Source organism: Enoplosus armatus, chromosome 12, assembly GCF_043641665.1.
Source record: "Enoplosus armatus isolate fEnoArm2 chromosome 12, fEnoArm2.hap1, whole genome shotgun sequence".
Lineage (NCBI taxonomy): Eukaryota > Metazoa > Chordata > Actinopteri > Centrarchiformes > Enoplosidae > Enoplosus > Enoplosus armatus.
The window spans coordinates 4,583,138-4,596,280 of NC_092191.1; the positions used below are offsets into that span (position 1 = coordinate 4,583,138).

General features: G+C 41.1%; 1 protein-coding gene across 1 annotated transcript in view; it reads right to left on the bottom strand.

Annotated features, from left to right (window-relative positions):
- Nucleotides 1-1,166: 1,166 nt before the first annotated feature.
- Nucleotides 1,167-13,143, bottom strand: part of wdpcp (WD repeat containing planar cell polarity effector) — an 80,141-nt gene continuing 68,164 nt past the window's right edge. The window contains 4 exon segments of the mRNA XM_070916042.1: nucleotides 1,167-1,676; nucleotides 2,841-2,872; nucleotides 4,824-4,915; nucleotides 8,117-8,228. Coding sequence (XP_070772143.1) covers nucleotides 1,626-1,676; nucleotides 2,841-2,872; nucleotides 4,824-4,915; nucleotides 8,117-8,228 — 287 coding nt within the window. The 3' untranslated portion in view covers nucleotides 1,167-1,625.

The window sequence follows — 13,143 nt, forward strand, 5'->3', positions numbered from 1 at the left end:
ACTTCTCCCTGAGGGGAGACAGCATCAGTCCAATCAGAGCCATCATTAGATGTGATAAGGCCTCCGCAGCAACACTGCACAGCTGTTGCACAGAGGAGAGAAAAAAAACACACACAGATAACCTGGATAATAGCAAGTGCCGGAGGCTTGATTCATTTCCAAACGTTAACAAGGCCGTTTCACAGCTCCAGCGTGCCGCGCAGTATGTTAATACCACTAATAAGCCTATCTCTGCGAGTCATCTCGGATGGCAAAGATTTGAGCGTCAGGCTGTGTTTTATAATAAAGCTGCTGGCCACATTTTAAATGAAGCATAACTATTTATGATTTTACAAAGCTGACATAATTGCTTAAAGGGTAACTGAGGAGAGCATTTGGACTCGTACTTTGTTTTCTGTATTATGAAAGAGGAGATTTCACTGTTTGCATGTCAAAAAGGCTACTGTGTAGGCCATCAGAGGGATGGGAGGAACTCCTGCTCGCCTGTTAAGCAATTTTGCAGCTTTTATTCGAGCTGTCAAGTCAAACAATCAGGAGATAATGCAGCCTTGGTTTGTAAATTATAAACGTGTCAAGAGATGCACTAAAGGCATCGACAGATGCCACTTATCTCCAGCAGCCTCTGCAGTGTGACTGTATCATCAGAAGGGAAATATAACATTTTGATGTTTACATAAGAGAAGTATTAGTATCAGTCAGAGATGTAATTCCTTTCACCCATCCCTCTCGCAGGGGATTGACTCCCCAAAAAACATACAATGATTTTTTTTAAAGCTAACAAAAAAAAAAAGAGGGAGCAGAAAAGCATCCTCGCTGATCTTCTGTCCATTTCCAACATCGCTTCTTGTATATTTTTTGGTGGAAATCCTCTTAGAATGCAAAGTAAATAGATTACGATACAGTGAGGGATTAGGGCTCGCGCGGCGCTGTCAGATTAGTCGGTGAGCGCAGCGCGTCGACAGCTCTGACACGGCTATGGCTGCTGTTCAGGAAAGGGGCTCCGCGCGATGCTTTAAAGACGCTGGTTGGCTCCTATTCATGAATAAAACTGTGGCCCGTAATCTCGGCCAACACACACACACACACACACATCTTTACAACACACACACACATTCAATATAAGTGGTGATGGAGGTATAATAGAAGTCTTTATTTTTTCAGGCTGATTAATGGCAACGTTTAAAACACTTTCAGTCACGTTTTTAAAGGCAGAACTCGGTGTAACTGTTTTCTTTTAAGGTTAATTTCTTTTAGACAGAAAATAACCTGAATTCACGTCCATGGAGCCGCTCAGTGTTTTTGATTTGGATGAAATTTCACAGATATACTCTGACAGCGTTACACAATAAAAGGCTTTTAGTTTAGCAGTTTAAAATGAGCAACTTACTGACAAAACTGGTAATACAAAACAAGTATGTACATATAATACTCATGTATCATTCCACTTTTATCAGACATCTATATCGTTATCTACTGTTCTGTTTCTGAATGTCTATCCAGGTAATATTACAGGTAAGATAATAGATATAGACAAAGTGAGCCTGTTACTGGTGAGATGCTGTTCCGCCTCATATTTTCCCACTGGGATCAATAAAGTGCTCTTATCGTAGCTGAGTTTGTTTTATTCAAACCATTCCTAAATGGACCACGTGAAGCATCCCGGGGTCTTCATCGTCCTGAGAGAGAACAGACAGAAATGTTATTTTTAGTGAATATGAGGACAGCTGGTCAACATGGAGCTTCCTGTTCTGAATCTGAAGCGGCGCCACATCCTGTTGACTGACCAACACAGAGAAGACTACATGTTAACTGATTTCATGTCTGAAAACTAAATATATCAGTATTACAAGAGTTAAGTCTTGAAGCCTTCAGCATCATTCATATTTTTAAGGTAATATGAGGTTGAGGGCAGCAACTAATGATCATTTTCATAATTCATGAACCTGTCTTGATTAATCGTTTACTCGTTAAATTGCTTGTTTTATACAACAAAGCAAAACATATTTAATTCATTATCATATACGATAAAAACAAGCAGCAGATGTTCATATTTTAAGAAGCTGGAATCGAATCGCTTCATCAGCCAATCATTGCAGCTCTAAACTTCATACTGTAGTACACCATAATATACTATAAGATAACTCAAATATTCTCTCACTATAGTGCAGCGCAGCAATGTCTACCACATCACAGTTAAAAATACACAGCTGTAGGATTAGATGAAAGAAATAACACTTTAATGTCCCTATTTAGCATTTATAAGCAGTATATAAACATTTAATACATGTACTATAATGTAGTTGTAAGCAGATACAAGTGTTTATTCATGTATTTGTCAGCTACTATAATTCCTCCTGTGGGGACCCATAATAGGAGGCTAGTGTACAAACAGATAATCAATGACGATGTACACTCAGTGGCCACTTTATTAGGTACACCTGTACAATCTCTTATGACGCCTGTAATGTTCAGTTGTTAATTAAATGATATGTTTTAGTATTGAGGTCATAGTTAAAGGTGTTGTTGTACTGCATTATACTGAGAGTGTATTGTACAGGTGTCCTAATAAAGTGAAACACAACTGTAATAATAACTAGAATTGTTGATAAATACTGCACATTAATAAAAATGTTGAAAAATCTTGTCATATCTGCTTATGACTACATTATAGTATGTTATAAACCATTAATACATGCTGAATGGGTCTGTTAAAGAAAAGTTTTACTATGTAAACATCATTTCCTCAGGTTGTGAACTACTGTACAGTAGTATACGGCCACTACAATATTACTTAACATTACTGTACACACTATGGCTGGTAATCTAATCAATCAACTTACATCCCTGTTGTCTCTGTCACCTTCACCGCCTCCTGCAGAACGAACTGAAACGACACAAGATGTTGGAGGACGTCAGACGTGCCTGTAAATCGGCCGTGACACTTTAAACAAGTACAACAACTAAAAATTAGACAGCACACACACACACACTTACACACACTTACACACACTCACACACACAGCTGAACGCCTGAACATGCTCACTCAGTGCGTTGGACATGTCGCCTTCTCTGAGTGTTAATGGATGTAAAGCGTTGTCACTCGTGGCGATCTCTCTCGCTCTGAGCCCTGCGTTAATAAGGTAATGATTGACATTAAAACCCCGGCGTGCCTCGTACTGATATTTAAAAAGCTGATGCAAATTCCCTGCAATAGCCTACAGTCCGGATTATCAAATGACAGAGCGATTTGATAGCAAGACAATTGCTAATCACCCGAAAAATGGAATTATTAAAATGGAGAGAGCAGGAAGGAGGAGAGGAGGAAGTGAAGAAGAAGAAGAAGAAGAAGAAGTTGTGATGTTTTGTTAATGGGTGTTTTTTCTAAATGACCAGTCAGTCATCTGAGACCGGGAGAGGAGAGCACTCAGGCTACGTTTAGAGAGTAAAACAGGCTGAACGTCGCCGGAGAATTGTTGCAGGGCTTAAAACGTGACCTGAAACCGACATGTTGAACAAGATGAGATTTAATGTAATGGGCTGAGTCTCTCAGCTGGTGAGCAGACTCGATGGAGGTAGTTTGGGGAGATTTTAGAGGGTGATTTTGTTTAAAGTCAAAAGGAAACAAAGTAGAGACGTTTCTGTTATTCGGTGTATTTCCAGTTCAAAGTGTTTAAAGTTTGGATGCATCATTTTGTCATAAATTCTGGATTTTTGAAAGGAAATTAACTGAAGACGAAACGATCGTGAAACATGTGGCTCCTGGTTTATTATGACAGTTGCTCAAAAATCTGCAACGCTATGATTGGTCAGAATTGTTTATGTTTGTCAGTTAAGTCCAATCTTTCAGATTTCAGATCTTGAAATGAAAAAATATGTAAAAATAAAGATTTCAACACTAACATTTATTGTTGAATGCGCAATGACAACGATAATTATATTATGTAACAAGGCGAAAAAGACATTTTTCATGTCAAAGAGACTTCTTTAAATAAGAAAAAAGTAGACTGTGCACACATTTTTAAAAGAGAACTTCTCCAATTTAGCTTCTATAGCATTGTTGGAGTCATGACGGACTGTATAAGAATCGATGCAGCAGAACCAGAGATATCATCTTTTCTTATTAAAGGCATTCTTCTCCTGGTGCCTACATCACCCACAATGCAACTTGAGCTCTGACAGTTCAGTTGGAGATTGAGGTGCGTCACGCTAGTAGCGGCTAATGTAGCCTCGAGCTGCTGGCCTCCAGCAGACATGCGGAGCGGGCTACAGATGTCTGGTGATCTCACTTCTCTCTAACTCCACACCAACATATCACTTCTCATTTTCAAGCTTGTAGTCTTCAGCTCCAACCGCCGCTGCACCGACGTTCAAGTGACGTCCCTGTGAGGTCATTTATCAGATTTTGCGCAGCTCCCTCTGGAGCCACAAAAGGCTTTTTACAACTTTTTTCACACGTGTAGTCCTCCCAAACATCTGTAAACAGACGTCGATGTGTAAAATCAGCAACGTTCCCCTTTAATCATCGGCAACTCAAAAATCAGCACGACAGCTGGAAAAAGACGTAACGCTGCGGCTCGTGTTTTTTTTTTACTTCAAGTATACATGAAGCTTCACGAGCAAACCTCTACTTTTCTCTTGTTTATCAGATTGTTCCAAAGATCTGTGTGAAGCAGCGGCCATTAATCTTCAGGTTAACTGCTGCTTATCTGTATTCTTATGATTCTTTAACCTGGAAAGGTTAAGCTCCAGCATTAGATAACTCATCACAGACACAACACAGACACAGGTGACACAAGTATGACAGACAGACAGACAGACAGACCTGTTTGTGTCAGTGTCCTCAACACATCTGGGCTCACGGTCACACGTATGCTCTCCGCCTGTGGCCTCTTCTGATTGGCTCTTACATCAGCACTGAGGGGCAAAAAGAAAAACATCTGTTGCATTTTTAAGATTAACAGTTCAAATACGTTCATGAAACACAGCACAGAATATAAATTATACTTTGTAGAGGGGCAGCTGTACATGAACCAGCTTCTCTTTAACAAAGAATAAAGACTTGACAGTTTAATGATCATTTTCAGGTTTGTGATGTTTGTCTGCCTCAGTCTACCTCCTATAGTTTCTACTTCGGTTAGGCAGCAAGAAACAGGAATAACAAATTACTTTCCATCAAAGTGAAAGTGAGACGTAAGGTTCAATCAACAGCATTGCATCATAATCTATAAGATCGTCATATGTTTGTAGCGTCGCTGTGAGAACGACACATCTCTAAAAAGTAAACTTTTCCTGTTTTCAGCTTTGTGACGACGCACTTTCCAGCTAATCTGAGGGAGTTTAAATAGTTTATTTAGCTTAAGAAGTTGGATCATTTTCTCAACCTATAAAATGAACACTTAATCCTTCAGTTTAATCAGAAAAATTCAAAATCAACACATCTGGAGATACATGGATTTCACTGGACAAGGGGGGTATGAAAAAGTGTAATCTGAACAGTGACTAAAGCTGTCAGACAAATGTGGTGGAAATATTGAAGTAAAGTACCTCGAATTTGTACCGTACTTGAGAGTAAATGTACTTGGTTACGTACCACCACTGAATACATATTACTACATGCATTAATATTATTCTCTTCCACTTGAAAGAGAGTAATTCTCTAATAGACAACTCTCTCAAAGTCTTCATCCTCTGTTTCTCGTGTCTTTGAACAACAGAACAATAATCTCTCAATTAAAAACTATGAAACTCAATACTCCGTTCTTATCAGGTCATTCTAGGTCGTGTGGGCACCTCCATCATACGGCAGCGGACGTCAGATGTCTGATTTTTATTGATCATTTTATTATTTTATTGATTGTAACCTTAGTGCTTCTGTTTGGGGCTTCAGGATCGGATTCGATAATCTGTCCTCTCACCAGCAAACGCAGCGAGATACTGAACCCTGTCCTGGATGTGAATATCAATTATAAATATCTAAAAATGTCAAATGAATTACATGAAGGCTCGGCTCTCCTGCGTCTCTGTAGCATCGCGGTAACTTTGGCCTCCATTCTCCTTACTCCACTGACAGAGGAGTACGTGATGAGTGAGAGAGGCCAGCAGCCATCAAAGGAACGTTTGGGATGCTTCCCAGATTCCCGTCTCGTTCGCCCTCTCTCTCACTTCTCCCAGCACAGAGTCGGATTTGGGGAATGCGGGAATCTGCGAAGAGCCCCCGAACTGCCATTGTGCTCGCCTCCCTCTCTTTCTCTGCTCTTTTCTCAGCGAGCCAAACGGGAGAACGCCCGCGCTACAATGCCTCCCCTACTCCATCTCAGCTAAGCTGTCATTGGCTTCACATGAGAAACAATGAAACTTCATCGGAGACCAGATTACAAAAAAGGAGGGGTTCAATGTAAAAAATTGTTCTAAAGCAGGGGAGGGGGGGGGGGAAATTGTGGAATAAAAAAGGCAGAGGCTTTTGTCTCTTTCTCTCTGTGGCTATTATCTTTTGGGAGGTTTGGGGATCTGCTGTCTTAGCCTCCGTCAGCGGTGCACGGGAAGACCTGGGGTAGTACGACCGGGCTTTTGGCTGCCAAATCGCCCTAACCCTCTTTACCACTCTTTTTTTTTCTCCTCTCGTTCCTTTTACTGTTTTTAAAAAGAGCTTAGGACAGAGCATCTCTCTCTGCCCCCCCCCCCCCCCCCCCTCCTCTCTCTCTCTGGACCCAGCTTGTTTAAATTGGCTGATAGGAAGGGATTTGGGATGGATGGAGGGGGCTTAGAGAAACGCAGAGTGGAGGGGCTGGAGGTGGGTGGGTGGGGGGGCGGGGGGGTGCACAGAGTCATCAGTGTTACAGTCAAACAGCCATGAAAAGCCTATGAGGATGAAAAGAACAAGAGCGCCTTTTTATCTAATACACACAAATCCCATATAAATACTCCAATATGTTAGTTGGGGTATGACAAGGAATGCCCCTCCATCACTTCCCCCCATCCCACAATAATAGAGACGTGGATGGCTATATTTGTATGTATCTGTTTTTGTGTGAGAGACAGACAAAGAGAGGGATGCTTTCAGTGTGTCTTTAGTCACACTGTTTCAACATGTCATTGGTGTAGACGAGTGTATTAAACAATCACTCTGAAACAGTGAGTTCTGTCTGCACCCCGGAGACCGAACCATGGTGAAAATGGACTCCGGTGGAGTTTTAAATGTGGCTCCGGGTTCAGCGTCGGGATCGCTGGAAGCGTAAGACCCGGAACTGATGTGGCTTTGACATTTGAAATGTCACTGGGAGTGAAGGCTTTTAGGCTGCAGCTGGGTCATTTGGCCACAGACGCTCTCATGCAATTCATATAGAGACAATGGCGAGTCGCTGTGGGAGAGCAGATGACACGTACGACTAAAAGTAAAACAGCGAGTCCTCGGCACACAAAATGTGTCTGGGGCTTCATTTATAGCAAGTTGAACTAAGTATGTTGTTTTTATTTGAAGCGGATATAATCAATATCTGTATAATAATGTGAAAACAATGTGACAATGTGAAAGAGGTCACAGCTTTATAATGACTTTCAGCTCATTGTTTAGGTGTCCGGCCCGCAACTTTACTGTTGTGGTTCACTCTCAACGTGTCGTTTTTTAGCAAAAAAGTTGTGGAAACACGCTGTACACTTACTGCTCATCACCAAACAGCAGACAGACACAGTTAGAGACGAGCCGGTGAACATAGTGGAGCATTTAGAAGCTAAAGAGCCAGATATTATTCCTCAGGAGTTGGTAGAGACCAAAAACAGAGCTAGAAGAGGGTCAATATTCGAGTTAAATTCACCAGGTGGCCAGAAACAAATGGATAATAATGTTCCTCTGTATAAATAAGCAACTGTTTGCTGACACCTTCATCATATCAACTTAAAAAGGTGATATGTGAATGTTAAAATCAGAGCCTGCAGGTTTAAAGAAATAGAAGTAACACAATTAGATACATCAGTAATAACAAAAACATGAAAACAGACACACTGATCTGTAGCAACCTTAAACACACACACACACACACACACACACACACACACACACACACACACACACACACACTTGACAAATGTGCAGTTACACACACATTACATGTAACTTACTGTGTTGTGGGAGTGCCCGGGTACGAAGGTCCGGTTGCACTCTGGTTCCCCCCCGTCTGTCTGTCCCCGAGGCTGGAACCACACAACACACTGTTTCTGCCTCTCGGAGGATCTTCTAGGACACACAAACATAATCACACACACACACACACACACACACACACACAAAGAGGGATAAGGATGAGCAACAGTTTTCATTTACCTGAGACTGGAATAAAAGGACGACCCAGTTTGCCTTATTATCACCATTTCTTTCCTTTTCTTTATCCACCATTATCCACCAGTACACTGACTCCTTCCACATACAGGTGTGTTTACACTACAGCCAATTAAAAGCCCATGATGACACACAGGGGACTAATCATGTGACTACTAAAACTAACTGGCGACACGTGATGATTGAGGGATGTCTTATTAAAAAGACATATAATTGTTAAGTCAAACTGTGGAGACAGACTATCTGTACATGACTTGTACTCCAGATCATTTATTCATGGTTTTTCCTTTAATTCGTCATCCATTTCGATGTTGCATGTTCTACTTTGTTTGCCTGACAAAGCCTGAAGATCTCAAAAACATCGGCCTATTACATTTATTGGCACTGATTAGTAGCTCATGTGGATATTTTGTCAGATTTCTGTCTATAGTATGTTTTCCAGCCCTGTGATCTATCATCTCTACATGGTTCGTGGAAACAGCTTCATGTATGTGCGCGTAGGCTTTTGCTAATTTGGAAGTCACGCCTCGACAATCTCGTTTCTGATGAACACGTCATGCCAGTAAAGTTTCTGAATTGAGATGAGAAGTCAAACAGTAATGGAGGTTTCGTGAGCGGAGCTGAGGGGGGGGGGGGGGGGGGACACGAACAAACGCTGCTTTCCTTACAACACACACACACACACACACACACACACACACACACACACCGGAGCTAACAGGCTTTCACCATAACGACCAAGAAAGGAAAGAGAGAGAGGAGGTGGAGAAGTGGATCTTCAGATAAAGCTCTTGTCTCTTTGCCCGTTGAAAGGCCCTGCAGTCACATCAGCCTTTGTGAGGGGGAGACAGAACGATCAGGCAACAAACTTGGCTTCTCCTCTTGGCAAAAAGCTACTCCAAAAAAAAAAGAAAGAAAGAAAGAGAGAGATAGAGAGGAGGAGAAAGAGGCCTTCCCTCGCACTTGTTCGCTACTCTGCCTCTCACAAAGCCGTATCTATCCAAATCAACACACTTGTCAGCCAGACAGCTATAAGCGATTTCCAATGCTGTTATAAAAAGGGACCATTTCTAAGCTGAGATGTGTGTCCTCTATTGTGTGTCTGTGTGTACGAGCAAAGGCAGAATCTCTGTTCACCAGCGTTTACAATGGATGCACATAAATATGGGAAGAGGTGCAAAGAAATACGGTGTCTCTGCTCAATCTGATTCCAAGTCTGACGCTGGTGCATCGCAGAAGATATCCACCTTAAAGAACCACTAGATCTGGAAAACAAGTGAAAAATCATCCAAACAATAGCACAAGATATGCTCTTCTTTCCAATGTTTCTTCTTTCCCATGCAAATCAACTCATTTCTATGATTTTCTTGAAGTGACATGAAATAATCCAGGGCGGCGATGGCCTAGATCAGCTGATTTCACTCCTGCTCCTCAAGAAAAGCACAGCTTTCGCAGGTTTTCTGTCCTACCAGGCAGTTAAATGCAGTTAATTCCAGATGTGAAACAGCGTCAGATTAAGCTCCGAGTCCTGAGGACCAGAAGTGAAACCCACTGATCTTGAGTTAAAGGAAAAGTATATACAACATTCTGGAAAATACACTTATTCGCTCTCTTACTGAGAGAAGATTGATACCACTCTCATGTCTGCTAAATGCTAAATATGAAGCTACAGCCAGCTTACTTAGCTTAGCATAAAGACTGGAAACAAGGGGAAACAGCTAGCCTGGCTCTGCCCCAGGTAACAAAATCCACCTACCAGCACCTTTAAAGCTCAGTCATGACCATGTTTTATCCCGCTTGTTTAATCTGTACAAAAACTGTCTCTGTGTAAAAACAACAATTCGTCATTTGTGGTCGCTTTGGGTGAACCAGATGAGGAATGCTTTCCTCTCAGGCAACTACTACTGTCAAGTTGCTCTTGAGCAAGGCATTAAACCTCCCACTGCTTCAACAGAACTGCTGAGTTTATTGGTACCAAACTGTGTGAACACAAAGCAGAGCCCTCCGGATCTTAAGACTATGAAACTAAACAAACAACTATTTCTTCTATAACTGTTTGTATAAAACTTGAAGAAAAGGCTTCAGTAATTACATAAGAGTTGTTTAAAAAAATACCCTCATCTCTTTCTGTGGTTATGAGAAATTCAAGTTAAGTGGAATACCTGGTGCATCATCATCACCACAATATTAAACTAAACTGCTGACAACTTTAACATGATTTCATCACGGGATTATCATGTACTTTGATTGACTGACTAAATGATTTTATGTAGGTTTAAAGGACTTATTGGATGTTGGATCTGTAAGGATGCAGTTGTTAGGTGGCAGTGTGGCTAAGAGATTAATTAAAGTATCAATATTATTGTAATTGTTAGGTAACTTACTCATTTTTAAATGAGGTCTGGTGCTGTTGGGGTCTTGTAGTACGGAGCTGCAAGCAAATCCAGCTTGATGCAGTGGTTAAATATATCTTCTGTCTAAAAAATGCTGCATGTTTGTGTGCAGTAAATGTGTGTATTTGCCTTCATAACGAGATGTTAACCTGGTGCAGGTCATTCACTGTTTGTACAGGAGAACAGCCGGATGTGTTGCGTCTCCGAGCTGCTTTACATGAACTAAACAGGCTGCTTTCAAATGTCTATTGGTTGGTTGGTTCAGTACGACCTGCCTCCCATGTCACACCCAACTGCACACATACAGTACACATATTTACACAAACACATATGTCTCCGAGGGCAGTTCTGAATTTGAATTGTTGTGTGTGACTATGAGTGAGAATAAACAAAATTCAGCCTCTTGTGTGCGTTCAAACAGAAAATGTGTCTGTCCGGGCCAAACGCTACTGTAGCTGCACCGTGGGAACTTTGTGTTTGAAAGTCTGTGTTCAGTCAGTGTGGAAGGTGTTACAGATGTGTTACAGATGTGTTATAAATATAACATAAGGATAAGGGCTACCACTTTAGGAGTAAATACATTTGAAAATGCATCATGCGATGATATGATAACAAAACATACATGTAGATAAAGGTAACGGCCTCATTACTTTGCAAAGCGTGCAGTAATAACTGTAGGTTCAATTCTAATGTCGATACTTATTTGTTAGATACACACATACCATTAAAGAGAACAAATATTTATCAGAGAACAAATATTAGTTTGCTTGTCGTGCTTTGAGGAGAGGTGCTTAATAAGCCTCTGGATTTGTTTCGATAATGATATTCATTATTCTTTGTTTTTACAGAATATTTCTTTAATTAAAAAGCAGAATGGGATTGAAAAGGATTTTCCTAAAAAAACAATGCATAGACTCATACAAAAAGAAGTGTGTGACGGTGTCTGTATCTGCAGAGACGCGGCCTGTATTTGCTTTTTTTGTTGTATTCGGGAAGTTTCTGGGCGTCAACAGAGGGTGTGTAGCCCCCAGCCAATAACAGCGCAGGATGTGTGGGCGGGACTTTATAAAAAACGAAGATCAGATCATAAGCATGGCGGGGGAGGAGGGGCCAAGTTTTAATGTTGTGTTTACAAACTGCAACCGTCAAATCTTTTACTCATTACGCCTTTAGAACAAAAAAAAAAACTTAATTTAAAACAACTAAAGTAAACTTCACATTAGCAAGCAGGAGTGGAAGAAGTATTCAGAACCTTTACTTAAGTAAAAGCACCAATACCACTGTGTAAAAGTACAAAAGTAAAAGTACTGGTTCTGCAGTAAAATGTCACCTGAAAGTTATGTATTATTATATAAAACAGCAGCATTTTACTGTTGTAGCTGCTCAACATGTTTAGTTTAAAAGACTTCATATACAATCTGGTAATGTAGTCCAGTGGTTCTCAGCCTAGGGGTCGGGACCCTCCAAAGGGTCACAAGGTAAATCTGAGAGGTCGTGAGCTGATTCATGGGAGAGGCCTAAAACAGTTATTTAAATTACACCATGTGAGACATGTAACTCATCTGAAACCACAAGCCAAAATAAATCTAAATCCTGAACCGCGTATTTTATTTTATCATGTGTGTTTTTATGTAAAATCTTAATCTGAAAACTAACGAGTTACTACAGTAAAGTAGAAGTATACAGTAGTGTGCTCTTGGGAGACAGAGCTGAGCCTGGTGGTGTGTGACGGCCATGCCAGGGGCACTGTGTGTGTGTGTGTGTGTGTGTGTGTGTGTGTGTGTGTGTGTGTGTGTGTGTGTGTGTGTGTGTGTAAAGCGAGACACCTGTTCACTGGAGCCCTCTGCTTGAAGCGAGCCACTCATTATTTATGGCCTGGCTTTTCTGCTCTGTTAATGTGCTCTGTCTGCTTGTCTGAACGCTGACACACAACTGTACAACACACACACACACACACACACCATAATCATCATCATCACCACTGACTGTGACACAGTGTCAATATCCTCCTCTTCTTCCTCTATTTGTGTGTCTAAACACACTTTCAGTCAAACCATCCACCATGTAACGTGCTGATGGCTAATGTGTGCGTGTGTGAAAGAAAGGAAACGGATCTATTTTTTCCAGCTTTGTATTACTTATCGTCTTTTCTCCCTCTCACTATTGACATTTTTGCATTTCAGCAACAAGGAAGTGCTGTTGTTTTGTCTTTTAACTTCCTGTAACTTTATCTGCTGTTAGAGATCGCCTTGCGCCTACATTTTAGCAAATATCTGACCAGTTTTATAACATAAATCAGCGTTAAGGATTGAGGACGACGCTTTCTGCCACGGCAGCCTGTCAAACATCAAACGGACAAAACATTTACGTAGCGGCTCGAATTAAATCAGTTCTCCCACACAGAGCTGGAATCAGAT